This window comes from Hypomesus nipponensis, chromosome 2, assembly GCF_054491055.1.
Source record: "Hypomesus nipponensis isolate SF chromosome 2, ASM5449105v1, whole genome shotgun sequence".
NCBI classification, from domain to species: Eukaryota; Metazoa; Chordata; class Actinopteri; order Osmeriformes; family Osmeridae; genus Hypomesus; species Hypomesus nipponensis.
In genome coordinates, this window is record NC_140362.1 from 2199134 (window position 1) to 2221424 (window position 22291).

At 48.6% G+C, this 22291-nt stretch overlaps 1 protein-coding gene across 5 annotated transcripts in view; it reads left to right on the forward strand.

Annotated features, from left to right (window-relative positions):
* Positions 1-22291, forward strand: part of cobl (cordon-bleu WH2 repeat protein) — a 44648-nt gene that overhangs the window by 6526 nt on the left and 15831 nt on the right. For 2 of the 5 annotated variants that reach the window (XM_084702242.1, XM_084702244.1), the window contains exons 3-11: positions 5177-5371; positions 7655-7865; positions 10085-10313; positions 11469-11513; positions 13325-13413; positions 13538-13612; positions 13883-14068; positions 15648-16077; positions 19687-19933. In XM_084702242.1, the coding sequence (XP_084558368.1) occupies positions 5177-5371; positions 7655-7865; positions 10085-10313; positions 11469-11513; positions 13325-13413; positions 13538-13612; positions 13883-14068; positions 15648-16077; positions 19687-19933 (1707 nt within the window). The remainder of the gene's footprint in view (positions 1-5176; positions 5372-7654; positions 7866-10084; positions 10314-11468; positions 11514-13324; positions 13414-13537; positions 13613-13882; positions 14069-15647; positions 16078-19686; positions 19934-22291) is intronic. The other 3 variants (XM_084702246.1, XM_084702245.1, XM_084702247.1) reach the window with 3 other exon arrangements.

Consider the following 22291-nt stretch of genomic DNA (forward strand, 5'->3'; position numbering starts at 1 on the left):
TTGAATGTCATACGTCTGGGTCATTCAGGACTTGGATCATAAACTCACAGCTGCTTCTTATGCGCACGCGTTTGGGAAGGGAGGGCGTTGGGGTTGTTATGGCAATGCCTTCCAGGAGGCATGCGGTTGTTAGGATGTGTCAGATGGGGCTTTGCCACACATTGTAGAGTTGGACTGGACTGTGTGAGGCCAGGAGCCCTCAGACCTGGACTGTGTGTGAGGCCAGGAGCCCTCAGACCTGGACTGTGTGTGAGGCCAGGAGCCCTCAGACCTGGACTGTGTGTGAGGCCAGGAGCCCTCAGACCTGGACTGTGTGTGAGGCCAGGAGCCCTCAGACCTGGACTGTGTGTGAGGCCAGGAGCCCTCAGACCTGGACTGTGTGTGAGGCCAGGAGCCCTCAGACCTGGACTGTGTGTGAGGCCAGGGGCCCTCAGACCTGGACTGTGTGTGAGGCCAGGGGCCCTCAGACCTGGACTGTGTGTGAGGCCAGGAGCCCTCAGACCTGGACTGTGTGTGCGGCCAGGAGCCCTCAGACCTGGACTGTGTGTGAGGCCAGGAGCCCTCAGACCTGGACTGTGTGTGAGGCCAGGAGCCCTCAGACCTGGACTGTGTGTGAGGTCAGGAGCCCTCAGACCTGGACTGTGTGTGAGGCCAGGAGCCCTCAGACCTGGAGTGTGTGTGAGGCCAGGAGCCCTCAGACCTGGAGTGTGTGAGGCCAGGAGCCCTCAGACCTGGACTGTGTGTGAGGCCAGGAGCCCTCAGACCTGGACTGTGTGTGAGGCCAGGAGCCCTCAGACCTGGACTGTGTGTGTGAGGTTCCAGACACATCTGAAAGCTGACGACTAACGGCTGAACATTGCAGTGTGCATGTGTTTGTCCTCATTCAGACTTATCCAAGTTTATGGCTGGTAGTGAATTGTTTTTTATGAACTCAACTGAGAAGGTCCTAAACACTGAAGTCTTATTTAGATGGATTTATATAATGTCTACTTGAGGGATTTGTGTGGCCTAATAAAGGTCGTATTGTTCTGGTCTAAAGTGTCACTGGTCAGCTTTGTGTGTGTGTGTGTGTGCGTGCCCAGTTCTGGGACGACATCCAAATTGGGAAAGATTTTCATCCTCCATGTTGTGGTCTTCTTCAGTACGTAGCCTGTGGTGGTGTTAACCTTCTGCTAACAACATGGCTGACACAAACACATTACCAAGATAAACTCCTTTCTGCTGCAGAATGTGCAGAAAAGGTTTTTATTAGCTGTGTATTAGCGGTACAGTGTCCCTATTCCTCCTCACAAAGCATGAGCCATTCAATGAATGAACACATGTAATCCTGGTTGAACAAAGCAGTTTCTTTCTGGTCTGAAGGTATTATTCCTGGATCCTGGTTAATACTATTATTCCTGGTCAGATCTCTAGAAATCTTTTATATTATTTGTGTTTAGAACAAAACTGTAGTATAATGTAAATGGGTCAGGTAGGCTAGTTTCATTATTTGATCAACAGGAATTCAAATTCTGGCTTAAAACAATCAAAGTTGCATAACAACTGTCCATGCAGAATAGTGCCCTATTGTTGAGTCGCTGTTTAACACAGAACAGACAGCAGCTGGTGTTTGTCAACCCCTCTCCTGTTATGGTCATGTGACCACTATTCACCTGCCCTGAACAGACCCACACCTGCATGTCCATGAGGCCACTGAGAGACAGGCAACATCTTTGTTACTATGGGCCCCGTCCACTCAACAAACACAGGCAGGTTTAGCTGGTGACTCATCAGAACATTCTCATGTTCCATGGCAGCAACCTTTTAAGAGTCAGCTAGGGTTAGCCACAGAGTCAAGTATGGTCAGCTACTGAGTTAGCTCCAGTTAGCTAGCTACTAGCTCAAGCCGGCTAGAGTTAGCTACAGTTAGCTAGCTGCTAGCTCAAGTAAGCTATAGTTAGCTCCAGTTAGCTAGTTACTAGCCCAAGTCCGCTAGAGTTAGCTCCAGTTAGCTAGATAGTCAGCTAGAGTTAGCTACAGAGTCAGCTACAATTAGCTACAAATTCAGCAAGAGAGGGCTAGAGTTAGTTAGCTTCTAGCCTAAGTCAGCTACAGTTAGCTATATTGTCAGCTAGGGTTAACTACAGAGTCCGCTACAGTCAGTTACTGATGTGCATTTGAACTCCAATAAGAAGGCTGCTACATGTAGTATAGGAGGCTTTGTTGGCTGTACAAAGGCGTTGATTACTTAAATTGTCTGGATAGAAGACAGTCTCAATTGCATTCCTCTCTCTTTCTATCACACACACACACGCACACACACGCACACACACGCACACACACACACACACACACACACGCACACACACGCACACACACGAGGAGGCTAATCTCTTAATGAGGCTAAAACCACCATGAGGTTGGTGCATGTTGGAACAGTAGCCACCTGGCCTTGTATAGCCCCTCCTCCAGCCTGGCCCTGCCAGGCAGCCTCATGCCTCGCTGGCTGGAGGGGCTAGTAGCGTTGAAGTACTCGCATATTACAAATACAGACCACTTTGAGCGACCTGCAGCATCTGACGGACTGACGTTGGTAGATATCAACTACTTGTGTTTGTGATAGACAGGTTGCCCTTGAGGCTAATCAGGCTTATGACTGTAGTGGAGAGTGGTGATCGTGTGAAGCTGAGTGGGAAATGTCTATGATGACTCTGTGTGTGTGTGTGTGTGTGTGTTTTGGAAGTGCGTGTGTGTTCAGTGCATGGGATATTTGAGCAGTGTAAATACAAGTAGGCTAATCATACATGATAGCTGTGAAGAGGAGGAGAGATGGTAGAGTGGCAATGGTGCCCTCTTGTGGTGGCTGTGGTCACATGCTGAAAGTACCTGCCACAACAACTGACAACCCTCAAATAAGGGAGACAAGCACTGCTGATTCTAACATTTTGTCTTTCACAATCTTTGCACACACGTAGACATCTCATATAAAATACCACGCTTCAGATTTTCCCTGTCTTGACCCCCACTAAATGTTTTTTGGAAGACACTCTCAGTCTGTAAGAGCACAGTCACTTTAATGTTACTCTTATGTCCTAGCTTTGTCAGAGTATAACTAGAATGTAGGCTGTTGTAACTCTGCTAGCTAGCTACAAGAGAAGGACCTAAAATGTAGGCTGTTGTAACTCTGCTAGCTAGCTACAAGAGAAGGACCTAGAATGTAGGCTGTTGTAACTCTGCTAGCTAGCTACAAGAGAAAGACCTAGATTGTAGGCTGTTGTAACTCTGCTAGCTAGCTACAAGAGAAAGACCTAGATTGTAGGCTGTTGTAACTCTGCTAGCTAGCTACAAGAGAAGGACCTAGAATGTAGTCTGTTGTAACCCTGCTAGCTAGCTAAAGGAGAAAAGTGTGTACTGAAACACTTCTAGCTAGCTACAGGTTATTTATAGTTATGTCACTTTGTAGTGGGTGGGTGGTGATTCAAGAGATATTTTATGACTTGTTTTGTGTTTCACGGTGGAACCATACTTTGTAATAAATTATTAACTCAAACACAGGGTAGAGTCCAAATTATCGGTATGTTCTCATGCATTCTTCCCCATTAACCAGTTCAGAGGAGATCTCTTAGGCTGGCACATACTCTTGTCTCAGAGAGTTCAAACAGTTTGATTCACGGAATAATTTAACAACAATTTTATCATCAACAACAGCACAAAGACTGATTTGATGTGAGTGACATTGTTATCTAATGCTATTTGCTTGGAACTGTGCTCACATAATTTCTGTAGAGAAACTATTAGTTGCTTGCATGGCTAAACGTTATCTTTGTTGTGGTGGACAAAAATGTAACATGGCAGATAGCCTACAGGGCAAAAAGTAGTAAAAAGCAAGTTCCATCTGTTCTATGAATTAGCATTATGATTTTGAAGTTGGGTAAATATTTAGAACAGGTATTTTATCACACCTGTGTGCCGTACTGGTAGCACCACAGAAACCATTCCATGGGTCGTATTGTAAAACAATATTGTCCTCAGAACTATGAAAGTATGAGGCGTTTAGAGAACATACTGTTGAGAGGTGAGATGTTCACTAACATGCAGATCTCAAGGACCAACCTTTTTATGTGTGCTAATAACCACAAACGTGTCATGATAAGGACCATCATAGCAAACAGGACACCATGACAACCGATAAACAGCCTTTGGATTCTTCCAAGCGTTGTTATGTAACCATTTAGAGACAAGAATTCATTGATATGCAAACTGCATCTGAGGTTCTCAACTTTTTCATGCTGTTCTTTGAAACATTTTACGGTTGGCTTGCTACATAGCAGACATCTTCCATAACACTATTCAAATGGGAGAGTGTCACTAAACTGTACCTAGTCATTATACTGGCATGTACATGTCTGAACATCTCAATACCTAGTTATTTAATATCATGTTAGGACAGTGGGGCATGTATACCTGGCATCCCCAGTGCTATGGTGGTACCAGCTGACCACCACATCACTGTCCCAGTGGTACCAGCTGATCACCACATCACTGTCCCAGTGGTACCAGCTGACCACCACATCACTGTCCCAGTGGTACCAGCTGACCACCACATCACTGTCCCAGTGGTACCAGCTGACCACCACATCACTGTCCCAGTGGTACCAGCTGACCACCACATCACTGTCCCAGTGGTACCAGCTGATCACCACATCACTGTCCCAGTGGTACCAGCTGACCACCACATCACTGTCCCAGTGGTACCAGCTGACCACCACATCACTGTCTCAGTGGTACCAGCTGACCACCACATCACTGTCCCAGTGGTACCAGCTGACTACCACATCACTGTCTCAGTGGTACCAGCTGACCACCACATCACTGTCTCAGTGGTACCAGCTGACCACCACATCACTGTCCCAGTGGTACCAGCTGACCACCACATCACTGTCTCAGTGGTACCAGCTGACCACCACATCACTGTCCCAGTGGTACCAGCTGACCACCACATCACTGTCTCAGTGGTACCAGCTGACCACCACATCATTGTCCCAGTAAAACCTCAACCGGTGATTGTTCCAACCAGAGTAGGCTGGACGTCTCCTGTCCTTCCATTAACCTGGTTGGTCCTCTATGTTGGTCCACACCTAGTCTTCACCGGGTCCTCCCCTGGTCCTCACCCCTGTGTCTGTGTGCCCCCCCCCAGCAGGAGGATGAAGTCGCGGGCCCCCCCTCCCCCCCCGGCTCCAGAGCCCGCTCCCCGCAGGGTCTTCCGTAACGCGGTACCAGACGGAGGAGGTCCGGTGGGGCCGGAGGCCCGGGACAACACCCTGAGGCCCAGCCTGGACATCCAGATCACCCTGCCTCACGGACACCAGACCAACAGCACTATGGACGGCAGGTGAGACCATACACACACACACACACACACACTGCTGGTGTTTCTGATTGGCTGCTGGGTGGCACGTAACTCTGTAAAACTCGAGACGGCTATATAAACTTGAGCACCTTTCAAAATGACAGCGCACCATCGGAAGTTTGGTAAATTAATACAAATAAATGTTAGATTTTTTTACGGAGCTGAACCACACAACCCACCAGTTGAGAAACACTGTTCTAAACAATCCTCCATGAATTCAACATGAAGTCATTTTTAACTGCGATTGGACAATCTTGATGAGTAGGATTCCCATGTCTGAACTGCAGTCCTAAATGTTTTCAACTGCTAATGAGCAGGGGCAGTTTTGCGGGTGTGTTTGGGTGGTTGTGTTGGGGCGTGTTGAGGGTCAGTGTACCAGTCCTTTAGCAGCATTGTCCCAGGCTGGCCTCCCTCTGTCCCTGCCCCTAATGAGCCTGTCCGCTGATCCAGGACATCCAGCCCTCCAGGCAGAAACACAAGGGGCCCTATGTGGGCCTAGGACGCTGGCTAGCGGGTGGCACATACAGCTCACAGCTCTGGGATGGGGGGTGCTGTGAACATTGCTGTGAACTAAGGCTATTATTATTATTAGGGTTCCTCTGCTAGGATTGAGAGGGGGGATTTTTAAAAATTTGGCCCAATGATACAACAGGTCACTCACTACTCCCAGACAGCTAGTGGCCCACGTACGCCCATAGGTGGCGCTATAAGCCACGCCCAAAGTCTACGTGATTTCCCCTGCATCACATTACTCACAAACGCCTGAAAGTTTGTTTACATGCCTTGTTTGTCATGGGAAACAAAAACGCCTCAAGGACCCATAATGTCAGACTTAGGAATTTTCTTGTACCGCCTAAATTTGGGACATCCTTCAAAACTCTTCCTCTCTTGACCCGTAAGGCCAATCGTTTTCACACTTGGTATACATGTGTTTTTAAAGTTTGCAAAGACGAAAAGAACGCAATGGAAAACAACCGAAAGGGGTATATTTATGTAGATGTCCACATATATAACGAAAAAAAAAATATGAAAAGAAGATAACACCAGCAGAATAGCTAAATGGGCTGAGACAGTGTAGGGCAAAGTGCAAAGTCGTAAGTTCATCCAGCCACAGCTATCTAGTGTGTCATGATACTGAATATCTATGTAGTTTAACAGGAATCCAGGTACACCACAGTAGCAGTCTAGCTTCATAATCATAATGGTAACGCTGTTTCTTTCTGAGGGAATTACCACACCCGAAGAGCCAGAACTAGGTCTGGCTCTTTTTGAACTTGTGCTCTCTAGACAAGATCCCACCTCATCTAGACAGCGCATCTGATTTCTGGCATCATGTGTGTAGAAAACCTACATTTGTTGTAGATATGTAGGATACATGTTTTTCAAAGCAATATTTAGCAAAAATGAATACAAGACTATGGCTGAATTCAATATCCACATTGTCGATGTGTCAATAACTTAAATGCCCTTTTGACTGATGATTTTAAAACCTTATAGGCTTCCAGATTACATCATTCTGAAGTACCATGAGCAATTTCACCTTGATATGTCAACAGGTGACAATTACAGCTGCTCAAACTTTGTCCCAAAGCTATTATTCTGGCTTTTCTATTCATATCAAGTCAACAGTTGATGTATAGCAGAGAGGATAGAGAGGCTGACTTGCAGAGTTCTAACCTCCATTCAGCCTGTTGTTGTTTGCCAAACAATTAATTAACAATAATTAACAATTAATTTAGCTCTCTTATTGTCCAACTCATGGTCTTCTACAATGAATATTTTATTTAGACATTTTGAGGAGGAACCCACATCACGGCTTGCAGCTATTTTAATTATTGTTATAATCATTATTATTAATTATGTTCCTCTATAACTTCATTCACACAGAGACCACTTCCTAGAAGCAACTTCGTACCAATTAGTGGACTTATATAACCCTGTAAGCCTAGCTCTCTGTCTGCACACCAGTCTGAGTAATTACAACTCCTTCAACTGGAGCTGGAGCTGGTAACTCTATCTCCCTCTGACTGGACTCTCTCTCTCTCGCTCTCTCTCTCTCTCTCTCTCTCTCTCTCTCTCTCTCTCTCTCTCTCCGGTCTTTGTCTACCTAACTCCTCTCCCTCTCCCTGGCCTCTCCCTCTCTTTTTCTCTCTCTACCTGTCTTTGTACGTAACTCTCCTCCCCCTCTCTACTTCTCCCTTCCCTGCCCCCTCTCTCTCCCTTCCTCTACCCGTCTCTCCCCCCCCCCCCCCCTCTCCCTCTCAGCAAGGCGTTGATGGACCTGCTGGTGGAGTTGTGCGGCCAGTACCACCTGAACCCGTCTTATCACACCCTGGAGCTGCTGGGTCCGGAGGGCCAGGCCGTGGGCTTCAAGCCCAACGCCCTGCTGGGCACCCTGGACGTGGCCTGCGTCCTCATCAAGGAGAAAGTCTGGGAGGAGAGGGTGCAGAGGAAGCCGGCGCCAAAGGTGCCTGAGGTGAGAGAGAGTCCGGGCGGCTGGGCAGGTGTGAGTCGGGGTGTGTGAGCGTGTAGCGCTGGTTGTGGTGGATGTCCGATTGTCTGTTTTGTTCGGCATGAAAATGCTGGAATACATTGTCTGGAAGTCTGTCTGATTCATTCTGTGAAAGGAGTATGACTTTGTCTGGATCTTAGCAACAGCCTGCTCCTGTGACTCCTGTAGTGTTTTGCTTTTGTTTTTATGCTTTATGTTAACACATCATTTGTAACCTTTTGACTCTGAACGCTGGCAGCGAGACAAGCCAGACAAACCCAAGAGGGTTCATGCCAAGGTATGCAGGAGGCTGGGTGGGGGCCGGGGAGGCTGGGTGGGGGCCGGGGAGGCTGGGGGGAGGCTGGGGAGGCTGGGTGGGGCCTGGGGAGGCTGGGTGGGGCCTGGGGAGGCTGGGGGGAGGCTGGGGAGGCTGGGTGGGGCCTGGGGAGGCTGGGTGGGGGTTGGGGAGGCTGGGGAGGCTTGACTGGTGTGCCGTGTGTCTTCTCTATCTCCAGTGTCGGCATGCTGTCCTGTGTGACTCCCTGTGTGAATGTTTCATGAGGGCCGTACCTTTGGTTACCATGCATTATTTCTGCCCTATTCTCTGGCCTCATGCTCTCCTCCTTTCACCCTCTCACTCCCTAGTTACCCCCAGCTCTTCCCCTCTTCCCCTAACTATCCCCTACTCTACCCCTCTCACCTATAACTAACCCCTTTCCCTCCCCCTCTCCTCCCCTAACTACCCCCTTTCCCTCCCCCTCTCCTCCCCTAACTACCCCCTTTCCCTCCCCCTCTCCTCCCCTAACTACCCCCTTTCCCTCCCCCTCTCCTCCCCTAACTACCCCCTTTCTCTCCCCCTCGCCACCCTAACTACTCCCTACTCTTTCTCCCTCTCCCACCCTCATTACCCCCTCCCCCCTCCCCCCCGATTTTGCATTTCATTTATTTAGAAGCTTAAAGGCATAGAAATGAGAGGAGAAACAGTGGGATCAGAAGGGTATCGTTCTGACAGTGTTTTGGTGGTCACAGTCAAGGAACAGTCTGTATTTACCAGGCACTGTGCAACAATAATTCTCTTGTTCTGTTTCTACTAGAAATCAGGTTGTAATGCTGTTGCCTGGCTGTTCAGCTCCCACACAGGGCTGGCCTTAAGTGGCGTCTGGCTAGCGGAGTGCTAGGCGTGTTTTTAAGGGTGATCTTGATAGGGAGCGGTGTGTCTCTGTGCGATGAGAGGAACAAAGTGATCTCTGTTCCTCATCACCAGACACCTCCCGAGGGGCTATCAGAGCTCCGCACCCCAGGGCTGTTCACACACACACACACACACACACACACACACACAGACAGACACGGCGACACACACACACACACACTCAGACACATATGGGTACAGATGCAAAAACACATGATGATGCAGACACAGACCACACCACAACACACCACACACACACACACACACACACACAGACACGGCGACACACACACACACACACTCAGACACATATGGGTACAGATGCAAAAACACATGATGATGCAGACACAGACCACACCACAACACACCACACACACACACACACACACATACACACACACTCTGAATGAGGAATTGAGCTGGGAGATCTCCAGTGTCTCAGTTCTCAGGGAACGTTAGATACATCTCATGAATGTGTTATTATATCTGGCTAGTGATGGTTCTCTAGCTTTGTATCTGGCTAGTGAAGGTTCTCTAGCTTTGTGTATCTGGCTAATGAAGGTTCTCTAGCTTTGTGTATCTGGCTAGTGAAGGTTCTCTAGCTTTGTGTATCTGGCTAATGAAGGTTCTCTAGCTTTGTGTATCTGGCTAATGAAGGTTCTCTAGCTTTGTGTATCTGGCTAATGAAGGTTCTCTAGCTTTGTGTATCTGGCTAGTGAAGGTTCTCTAGGTTTGTGTGACTGGTCTGTATGTGTGTGCATAATTGTGTGTCTTCATGCAGATGTGTGTGTGTGTCAGTAACAGACACACCAGTCACACATCCCTTGTGATTCTTCTTCTGTTTTACACCAACAAATCAAATCTTATTTGCATAGCCCATTTTCCCCACAAACAATGTCACAGAAGCCTGCAGACCCTGTAACCAACCTGGGCCTCTAAACAGGCCAGGAGGAAACAATACCATGACAATCTTTGAGAGGAACACTGACAGCTGTTGTCTGTTGTCCGGTAGAAAACGGTGCGCCTGGTGGTGAACTACAGACGCAGCCAGAAGACTGTGCTGAGGGTGAACCCCCTGTTGCCCCTGCAGTCGCTGCTCTCCCTCATCTGCAACAAGGTGGAGTCTGACCCCGCCCACGTCCTGCTGCTATTGGACAACGTGAGCCACCGGGAGCTGCCATTGGACAAGAGCCTCAGCGAGCTGGGGATTCGAGAGTTATACGTACTGGACCAGAGTTTAGGTAAATACACACACTCATACACGCATGCATACACACACAAACTTATACACATTCACATACATACTCACACATATATATATACACACACACACACACACACTCATATACACACTCACACACACAGTCATGCACGCTCAAACACATGTTGGCATTCTCTCCTTCACTTTCCCTCTCTCTTTCACACACACACACACACACACAAACACACACACACACACACACACACACACACATACAGTTTGACACACAAACAAAACATACACACACAATTGTAACAAAGACACATTGTTGCTCCTGGCTACACAGTGTTAGCCTATTTAATCTGTTTACACCTAGAAGACAGATTCAGTTCAGACCCACCTTTGCTGCTAAGAGACTTTCTCACGCCACGGGTCCACGTGAGCTTGTTAATAACTACCGTTATTCATTTACTTTATTGTTAATTTGTTTGCAGGAATAGCGCACAATTATAAGTAGTTAGCTAGCTGCTCACCTGCATCCTGGGGACTGTCTGGACAAAAAACGACCACAGAATCACTAATACACCACATTAAACATCATACATAGAAGTCCATCAGTAACATCAAATCAGTATGAGGTAACACATAACATCAGTACGACAAATGCAATAAAAATACATACATAGGCCATATGTATTTTACAATACAAAGGCAATCATTGATGTTGATGACAGGTCGACGGGGTGTAGCGTACCTATGGTTACAAGACGCTGTTAATGGCCGGTTATGTCACTGCCCTGTCACTCCTGAGGGAGGGCCTGGGAGATTAGTAAACGTGAGACAGATTGTGTTGACATGTTTGAGGAGACAAGCTCTGAAACTTTAGTCTTCTCAGAGTGGTTAATGGTTAGCTGGTAATAACCACCGAACCACAATCTCTCTCTCTCACACACACACACACACACACACACACACACACACACACACATACACACACACACACACGCACACAGTACCCAAGTTCACTCAATTCAAAGTCTTTCAAGAAGTCCTGAAACCAAGAGTTGATCTATTTTATGGGTCAACAAGCCAGCTCTTCATGTATTGAGTTATTCATCACTTCCTGAATGAGCTGAACTGAAATATAACCCAAGTCTGCCCTGCTCTGAATCATCTGCTGTGTGCTTGTTTCCAGTTCTCCAACTTAAAACGGCTTCTGCACCTGTTCTTAACTGCTCAGGTATTATCGCCTGAATGCTGCCTTTATCCTCGTGGGTCCTGCTGTTAATCTTAGACCTGCAGTTGAGTTTAGACCTGCTGTAAATATTAGACCCGCAGTAGAGTTTAGACCTGCTGTGCATCTTAGATCTACAGTACGGCTTTCATATTAACCTTGCCTGTCTCTGCCACACACACACTCATGCATTCACACACACCCACACACACGCACACACACGCATACACACGCACACACTTACTTAGGGCTTTAGACCTGCAGTTGGCTAGTAGCTAGGTGTGCTTTCATATGAACCTTGCCTGTCTCTGACACACACACACACACACACATTGCCTGCCTAACCACTGCTCTGGGGAGATTCAGTTTGTGAGTGAATAACATGTTTGCGTTTCTGCAGAGCTACAGTTGTGTTGTGTTTGTGTTTGGTTCATTACAATGTCAAGTATCAAGCCTCTTCTCAAGATTTTCTGTCAAAAAAACAGGAGCATTAGTGAGTGTAGAATGAATCTACAGCATATTGTACAGTGTGCCAGTTTCTGGATATGTATGTATGTTATTGGGCATAGTTATTGATAAGACTGCAGCTGATGACCAGTTTTTCCTCCTCCATCTCTTTATAAAGGTGGAGGGGTGAATGAGAGAATATTGAGAATGGGGCTTTTAGACAGTCATTTTACAACAACACCTTTGTATCGCCATCTGCTGGTGAGATTAGTGGTTGCGTCTAGAGTGAGCAGGTAACATGAGCTTGTAGCCTTCAGCCTGTGCAGCTGCTGAGGAGTGCAGCTTGTGGGGCAGTTATGGACAAAAGCACTAGATATCCAATATTAAATGTTGTTTAGTAAGGGTTTTTTAGTCTGGGTTAGAGTAGACAGGGTTAAGTTCACCTGTGGTTTGGTATAGCTCAGTTGTGTAACAAATATCTACCTCAAGTTGTAGATCATTTGACTGCAGATCTAGATCTAGATAAAAAGCATCAAATGTGCATTGAGCATTAAATCTGTGTCAAGGACCCTGAGCTGTTCTCTCTCTCTGCTGCCCTGAGCTGTTGTCTCTCTCTGCTGCCCTGAGCTGTTCTCTCTCTCTGCTGCCCTGAGCTGTCCTCTCTCTCTGCTGCCCTGAGCTGTTCTCTCTCTCTCTCTGCTGCCCTGAGCTGTTCTCTCTCTCTCTCCTGCCCTGAGCTGTTCTCTCTCTGCTGACCTGAGCTGTTCTCTCTCTCTGCTTCCCTGAGCTGTTCTCTCTCTCTCTCTGCTGCCCTGAGCTGTTCTCTCTCTCTCTCTCTGCTGCCCTGAGCTGTTCTCTCTCTCTCTCCTGCCCTGAGCTGTTCTCTCTCTGCTGACCTGAGCTGTTCTCTCTCTCTGCTTCCCTGAGCTGTTCTCTCTCTCTGCTGCCCTGAGCTGTCCTCTCTCTCTGCTGCCCTGAGCTGTCCTCTCTCTCTGCTGCCCTGAGCTGTTCTCTCTCTCTCTCTCTCCTGCCCTGAGCTGTTCTCTCTCTCTCTGCTGCCCTGAGCTGTTCTCTCTCTCTCTGCTGCCCTGAGCTGTTCTCTCTCTCTCTGCTGCCCTGAGCTGTTCTCTCTCTCTGCTGCCCTGAGCTGTTCTCTCTCTGCTGCCCTGAGCTGTCTCTCTCTCTCTGCTGTTCTCTCTCTCTCTCTTGCCCTGAGCTGTTCTCTCTCTCTCTCTGCTGCCCTGAGCTGTTCTCTCTCTCTGCTGCCCTGAGTTGTTCTCTCTCTCTGCTGCCCTGAGCTGTTCTCTCTCTCTCTCTCTCTGCTGCCCTGAGCAGTTGTCTCTGACCTGAGCTGTTCTCTCTTCCATCAGAGTCTCTCTCCTCTAGCTCTCTGGGGTGCGGCTCCACGGAGAAGAAAGGCCTTCTGGGATTGTTCACGTTCAGCCGCAGGAAATCCAAGGTAGGAGGAGCGATCCCTCTGAATGGTGATCTCTGGTGATCTCCACCTGGATCCTTCCTTTAGACCGCGTGAGGTTGTAGGGATTGAGCTCGGCTCTGCATGTTAGCTGTTGGTTCTGTTTCAGACTGAATCCGAGCCGACTGTGGATATGGATGACCATGATGACAGTTTAACACAAAATACTGACAAAAACTCTAATGTAAGTACTAACCCAACTGACAGTTAAAATTCTAATGTAACTACTAACCCATCTCTAATACCATAAAAGATTCAACCTCGAATGTGACAGTATTAATTGCTAGTAGTTCTGAAGCTGTGTGTTCTGCATGTGTCAACATGTTCAGTGCTGCTACCTGCAGTATCGAGCGCTTCTCGTCCTGCTAGTGAAAGGCAGTTCTCCTGGTGACCACTAGGGGGCCCTACAGCGTTGCTCTGTGTACTGTATTTACTGGCCTGTGCTGTGTTCCAGGGCCTGGCTGGGACCTGTGGGGCTGGGTGCGTGGAGGCGCGCCCCAGCACCCTGGGTCAGTCCCAGTCTGTGATGAACATCTCCAGGATGTCCCCCAAGGTGGAGCCCAAGAAGAGGAGGGCCCCAGCCCCGCCCGGCCCCACGCCCACCCCACACCTGCAGCACCACAGCCTGGACGCCCACCAGGTGAGCCAGCCTCTCCCAGCCGCAACCCCTCCTCACCGGCGCTAGAACCCCTTTCTGTTCTAGAACTCAGGGTGAGACCACTTCTATTCCAGAACTGTATGAATGTGTGTGTGACACTGTGTGTGTGTGACACTGTGTGTGTGTGTGTTTGTGTGTTGTTAATCCTGTTTAATGCTACGTTACTCGCCAGTCAGGGCTGTTGTTGTCAGGGGGCCGGGGGTTTGGTGGGGGTGGAGGAGGAACGCGTTCTAACACTTTTGGCTGTTGTCAGGGAGTTGGAGGGGCTGTGAGGAGCTATGAGGATGATGGTGGTCTAACCCTGATGACCGACTCCACCTTCAGACCCCTGATGCTACCAAGCCTGGAGACCGGGAGGGGTCACTTGCACATAGGGGGAAACTGCCTGTGTAGATTAGTGTGTGTGTGTGTGTGTGATTGCATGTGTGTGTCTGGTATATGAGTGCGTGTGTGGTATATGTGTTTGTAGTATATGGTTGTGCGTTTGTGGTATGTGAGAGTGTGTTTGTGTGTGGTATGTGTGTGTTGGGGGGTGAAGAATGTGTGATGATGCCAGCCATGAGTGACAGCAGTTTGAGGTCAGTGAGTTCTTCAACAGCTCCACAGTTGGGTTGGGGGCGACTGTAGAGCCACAAGAGCAGTACTGACCCACTTACATTGTCCTCTACATACCACTCTACCCTTGGAGTTCAATGTTATCTTCACCTTTGGCCCATATTCTCTCCCTCTCTCTCTGTGTCTCTCACGCACACACACACACACACATGGTTCTCCTCTCTGCAGGAGGGGAGGCCTCACTGAACTACTCCCCCCAGGTTTCTTACATGTTTTTTTCCTGGAGTTTTCCTGAGAGTTGTCCCTTGTCTTCCAGGAGGGTTCAGGTTGGTAAGGTGCAGTTCTCTGAGCCTATGTGAAGCCCTCTCTAACACTGCCTGCTATACAAATACGATTAGATTCTTGTTTTTTGAGTAGCTACCTTTCTGGAGTTCAGATACTTGGAGCGGAGGCAGCATGGAAGGCTAAGGTGGGCTAGAATACCTCACTAGGCTTAAACATGTAGAATAATGTATTCAGATGCAGACACTTTCATTCAAAGCCATGGGAAGGTTTGAAAAGACACTCCAGCAATAAGCTGTACCTATCCCCTACATTACTGCATTTAAGGAGCCATTTGCAAGATGTTGTTTAACTTACCAAAAAATATGGGTAAACGCAAGAATGCTTGTGTGGACATGCACAAAATCTAACCCTCCTCTCTCTCTCTCTCTCTGTCTCTCTCTGTCTCTCTGTCTCTCTCTCTGTCTCTCTCTCTGTCTCTCTCTCTGTCTCTCTCTGTCTCTCTCTGTCTCTCTCTGTCTCTGTCTTTCTCTGTCTCTCACTCTCTCTGTCTCTCTCCGTCTCTGTCTCTCTCTGTCTCTGTCTCTCTCTGTCTCTCTCTGTCTCTGTCTCTCTCTGTCTCTGTCTCTCTCTGTCTCTGTCTCTCTCTGTCTCTCTCTGTCTCTGTCTCTCTCTGTCTCTCTCTGTCTCTGTCTCTCTTTGTCTCTCTCTCTCTTCCCCCCAGGTGATTCCAGGCTCTCAGTACTCAGAGAGCCTACAGATGAAGAGGAAGGCTCCTGCTCCCCCTCCCACCCCCTCCTCTGTGACCCCCGCCCCAGACACTCCCTCCTCTGCCCCTTCCACCCCCACCCTCACCTCTACCCCTGCCCCCAGCTCTCCAGCCTCCAGCACCCCGGCCACCAGCCTCCTTGCCCAGGACTCGGGCTCAGAGCTCAGCCACAGCCCCAGCGACGACTCGGAGGCCGCTGGTTCTCTCTGCAGCAGCAGCAGTAGCAGCCTGATGGCTGACCACGCCCCAGGCCACGCCCCCGGCCACACCAGCAGCAGGCAGGCTGGCCCGCGGAAACACAGCCCCAGCTCTGGGTCAGAGGAGGCGGAGTCAACGATCAGCCTGAAGGTGGAGGAGACGGAGAACAACAGACACAGCACCCTAGGTGAGAACAGACACAGCACCCTAATAGAGAACAGACACAGCACCCTAGGTGAGAACAGACACAGCACCCTAATAGAGAACAGACACAGCACCCTAATACAGAACAGACACAGCACCCTAATAGAGAACAGACACAGCACCCTAATACAGAACAGACACAGCACCCTAATACAGAACAGACACAGCACCCTAATAGAGAACAGACACAGCACCCGAGGTGAGAACAGACACAGCACCCTAATAGAGAACAGACACAGCACCCTAATAGAGAACAGACACAGCACCCTAATACAGAACAGACATAGCACCCTAATAGAGAACAGACAGCATCCTTCGAGAGAGAGCATCAGATTTATTGTTCTTAGTTGTGATGATCAACTAATTTGACCCTTCCCAGTTCCCGTTTGGCCGCCACAATGAAAGACATGATTTGACATGGTTCCAGTCCTGAGTCTCAGATCCTGCCTGCTACATCCTCTCAGTTATATGTTGTAGGTGCAGAACGTCCAGTGCCGCTCAAACCTCGACGCACCTCGGCCCAGCTTGCCTCCCCCACTCCCCCGCTCTCTCCCCCTCTCTCTCAGAGTCCCGGGCCGCGCTGGAGCAGGAGCAGCAGCACCAGTGTAGGTCCAGACTGCTGTCGTCCAATCTCTCTCTTTCCGTCCATTGACTCACCTGTCCTCCTTCCTCCCCACCGTACTGAAGTGTGTGTGTCTGTCCCTTCCTAGTGTACTGTTGTGGACCTGTTCGTTTGCGCTCCAGTCGGCTGTGATCACCACTCGTTCTCTGTCCTCCTCCACCCTCCTGCTGCTGTCCTCCTCCACCCTCCTCTCCTCCCTCGATTCTGCACCTTCGTCTCCCTGGACCTCCTCCCCCGTCCCCTTCAGAACTGAGCTTCCTCTCACTACACTTCCTACTTCCTCCTGAAGGATGTCTGTTTCCTGTCTTCAATGCACTGTTAAAAGGGACTCTACATACCCCCATCTCTTCTGTGTGCCTGGTTGATGTAGCTTAGCAGATTTAGCATAGCACCTGGTTGATTTTGCTCTGTAGATTTAGCTCAGCAGCTAATTGTTTTATCCAAGCCAATTTAGCTTAGCAGCTGGTTGATTTAGCCTAGCAAGTTTAGCCTAACAAATGTAGCTTAGCATATCAACACTGTGTGTGAGGAGACAAGGTAGCTAATGTAAGAGGAGCTAGCTGCATGTATCCAGTGTGTATTGAGTAAAGAATGATGCTGATGGCGTGTTGAAAACAGATGATGAGCGAAGTCATCCGATCCACAGATCAATGATTCCCTAGTGTAGGTTTGGTGATGGGGGGGAAACACCGTAGACATGAGCATGCTGTTGTTAAACTAGAAACACCGTAGACATGAGCATGCTGTTGTTAAACTAGAAACACCGTAGACATGAGCATGCTGTTGTTAAACTAGAAACACCGTAGACATGAGCATGCTGTTGTTAAACTAGAAACACCGTAGACATGAGCATGCTGTTGTTAAACTTTAAACACTGTAAACATTAGCATGCTGTTGTTAAACTTTAAACACTGTAGACATGAGCATGCTGTCTTTAAACTAGAAACATATTTTGTTAGCTTTGTGAGTTTTTTACAGGGTTTTTTGTTTCTTTTTACATACAATGAATATGTAGCGCTGACCAGTGTGAGGTGTTTGGAAGCCTTTCTGGTTCTGCATCTGCATCCTCAGAGGCCTCCTGTGTGTTTCCTCCTGTTGGGAATCCCCCACTGCAGGGTCGGTCATCATCAGCTAACCCTCTGCAGGTTAACTCATGCAAATAGTATTTGAAAATGTTTGGAAAAAAACATGGATATTGTTCAGGGGTTGGAGCATTTGACTGCAGATCAAGAGGCCTTGGGTTAGAATCCCCCCCTTACCTCGCGTTGGATGAAAGGGTCTGCTAATTGATGACTGCATCATTATTATTATTATGTTTCAAATGACATTGGAGGCCGGTCTTAGGACACAACATGGTTTGTTGCTCTAATAATGTAGTTCTGTAATTGACTTCTCAATGGAGATGAGTTGTGTTTACATGTTCCGTGTTGGGTCATTGGCCTGTCTGTAGACTGTGCAGAATCACCACTTACAGAGTTGCAAGCTCATTTTAAAGTGGAAACAGTCTTCCTTTTTAAATTAAAGAAATGGAAGACCTTTCATACGAGACTTGGGCCATATTTTTGGTTGTTCCTTATGTGTGCGTGTGTGTGTGCGTGTGTTTGTGTGGACTGTGCACAAATCTACCGTGCATGTGTCTCCTTCCGTTTCCCTGACTGGGTTTGGGAGTGTTGGTTAATAGAAGGTGACCAAAAGGTCAGATTGTTTGTGATTAAGGTTTGGAAGGATGAGCATGCAACTTGAGCTTGTGCGTTTTAACTGTAGGAGTGTGTGTGTGTCTGCCTGTGTGTGTGTGTGTGTGTGCCTGACTCTAAGATGACTCGCCTCATTGCTGGGAAGGATGAGTGGGTTGTTAGGAAGGTTGTGAGTCACTGTAGTGAGCCCAAACCTGACAGGCCTAGCACACTGCCTGTCTGCCTGTGTGTGTGTGTGTGTGTGTGTGTGTGTGTGTGTGTGTGTGTGTGCCTGTGTGTGTGCCTTGGTGTGTGTGTGTGTGCCTGTGTGTGTGTGTGCCTGTGTGTGTGTGCATGTGTGTGTGCCTTGGTGTGTGTGTGTGTGTGTGTTTTGAACTGTATCCAACCTCCTCTCCTCTGTTTGCATGTCCTTCACCTCCTCTGCTCTCTGCTTCTAACGAGCCAATGCCCAGCTATCTACTAACCGATACCCAGCAGGACTGTGCATGACCAAGTAACACCACAAACTGCTGATGTGGATGATGATGTGGATGATGATGTGGATGATGATGATGATGTGGATGAAGATGTGGATGATGATGATGATGTGGATGAAGATGATGTGGATGAAGATGATGATGATGTGGATGATGATGATGTGGATGATGATGATGTGGATGATGATGTGGATGATGATGTGGATGAAGATGATGATGATGATGTGGATGATGATGTGGATGATGATGATGTGGATGAAGATGATGTGGATGAAGATGATGATGTGGATGAAGATGATGTGGATGAAGATGTGGATGAAGATGTGGATGAAGATGTGGATGAAGATGCGGATGAAGATGCGGATGAAGATGTGGATGAAGCTGTGGATGAAGATGTGGATGAAGATGTGGATGATGATGTGGATGATGATGTGGATGATGTGGATGATGATGTGGATGATGATGATGATGTGGATGATGATGATGATGTGGATGATGATGATGATGTGGATGATGATGATGATGTGGATGATGATGATGATGTGGATGATGATGATGATGTGGATGATGATGATGATGTGGATGATGATGATGATGTGGATGATGATGATGTGGATGCTAATCCTCACATTAACAGAAGATGCTGCTTCTTGTTACGCGTGGTGATGATCTGAACCCCTTGATCTTCCTCTGTGCTTTTCACAAGCTTTACTTTGTGTGTCGCTTTGATTCAAAACGTCTTGTCAAGCTAATGTAATGGCTTCCATCTAACCGGCGTCTCTGTCCCGGTGCCTGGTCAGCCTGGCTGTACTCGCGGCGGCGCTCCGTGGACGGACCCGCCCCGGACACCGACGAGGCGTCCTCGCTGGCCAGCAGCGACAGCCTCCAGGACCAGGGCTACGCCGCGTCCGAGGGCATGGGGGAGGAGCCAGGGCCGGCCGGATCGCCCGGCGACGGAGCCCTCTCGCGGGGGCTGGGGAAGGTCCAGGAGCCGCCCGGCGACAGCGACAGCGACGAGGGTTGTGCCACCTGGGGCTCCAGGCACAGGTGAGGAGGAGTTGCCGCGGTAACGGGGCATTTGTATTCATTTAGCTGATGTGTTTTCCTGCTGAAAGCGACAGGATGATGGAGAGAGAACCAGAGCAACCACTGATGAGAAGGGTTCGGTTTAAGAGTGCGTAGTCAAGGACCGGTCTGTGTTTACCACGTCCCAGCGTGTGCACCTGTAGCAGAGGTGTTTAGGAAAGTTCACATTCTCTCACTGCTCCGTCATCAAATCAAATGTATTTGTATAGCCCTTTTTACATGCAAGCATGTCACAGAGGGCTTCACATACCATACAGGACATTGTCCTGTCATCCAGGAAAATGACCCTAAAGGAGTAACACTACACACTAACACAGGAACCCCTTCAGGACCAACCACAATGTTATGAAGAGAAAAGTGTAGAAAGGCGTTTTTTGGAGTTCCCATCCAGGTTTAGCTGTGGTGGGAGGTCTGGAGAGATGGGGGACACCTTCTTCTAAACCCACCACAGTGAATGATCCCTCTCCCTTCCTAAACCCACCACAGTGAATGATCCCTCTCCCTTCCTAAACCCACCACAGTGAATGATCTCTCTCCCTTCCTAAACCCACCACAGTGAATGATCTCTCTCCCTTCCTAAACCCACCACAGTGAATGATCTCTCTCCCTTCCTAAACCCACCACAGTGAATGATCTCTCTCCCTTCCTAAACCCACCACAGTGAATGATCTCTCTCCCTTCCTAAACCCACCACAGTGAATGATCCCCCTCCCTTCCTAAACCCACCACAGTGAATGATCTCTCTCCCTTCCTAAACCCACCACAGTGAATGATCTCTCTCCCTTCCTAAACCCACCACAGTGAATGATCCCTCTCCCTTCCTAAACCCACCACAGTGAATGATCTCTCTCCCTTCCTAAACCCACCACAGTGAATGATCTCTCTCCCTTCCTAAACCCACCACAGTGAATGATCTCTCTCCCTTCCTAAACCCACCACAGTGAATGATCTCTCTCCCTTCCTAAACCCACCACAGTGAATGATCTCTCTCCCTTCCTAAACCCACCACAGTGAATGATCTCTCTCCCTTCCTAAACCCACCACAGTGAATGATCCCTCTCCCTTCCTAAACCCACCACAGTGAATGATCCCTCTCCCTTCCTAAACCCACCACAGTGAATGATCTCTCTCCCTTCCTAAACCCACCACAGTGAATGATCTCTCTCCCTTCCTAAACCCACCACAGTGAATGATCTCTCTCCCTTCCTAAACCCACCACAGTGAATGATCTCTCTCCCTTCCTAAACCCACCACAGTGAATGATCTCTCTCCCTTCCTAAACCCACCACAGTGAATGATCTCTCTCCCTTCCTAAACCCACCACAGTGAATGATCTCTCTCCCTTCCTAAACCCACCACAGTGAATGATCTCTCTCCCTTCCTAAACCCACCACAGTGAATGATCCCCCTCCCTTCCTAAACCCACCACAGTGAATGATCTCTCTCCCTTCCTAAACCCACCACAGTGAATGATCCCTCTCCCTTCCTAAACCCACCACAGTGAATGATCTCTCTCCCTTCCTAAACCCACCACAGTGAATGATCTCTCTCCCTTCCTAAACCCACCACAGTGAATGATCTCTCTCCCTTCCTAAACCCACCACAGTGAATGATCTCTCTCCCTTCCTAAACCCACCACAGTGAATGATCTCTCTCCCTTCCTAAACCCACCACAGTGAATGATCTCTCTCCCTTCCTAAACCCACCACAGTGAATGATCCCTCTCCCTTCCTAAACCCACCACAGTGAATGATCTCTCTCCCTTCCTAAACCCACCACAGTGAATGATCTCTCTCCCTTCCTAAACCCACCACAGTGAATGATCTCTCTCCCTTCCTAAACCCACCACAGTGAATGATCTCTCTCCCTTCCTAAACCCACCACAGTGAATGATCTCTCTCCCTTCCTAAACCCACCACAGTGAATGATCCCCCTCCCTTCCTAAACCCACCACAGTGAATGATCTCTCTCCCTTCCTAAACCCACCACAGTGAATGATCTCTCTCCCTTCCTAAACCCACCACAGTGAATGATCTCTCTCCCTTCCTAAACCCACCACAGTGAATGATCCCCCTCCCTTCCTAAACCCACCACAGTGAATGATCCCCCTCCCTTCCTAAACCCACCACAGTGAATGATCTCTCTCCCTTCCTAAACCCACCACAGTGAATGATCTCTCTCCCTTCCTAAACCCACCACAGTGAATGATCTCTCTCCCTTCCTAAACCCACCACAGTGAATGATCTCTCTCCCTTCCTAAACCCACCACAGTGAATGATCCCTCTCCCTTCCTAAACCCACCACAGTGAATGATCCCTC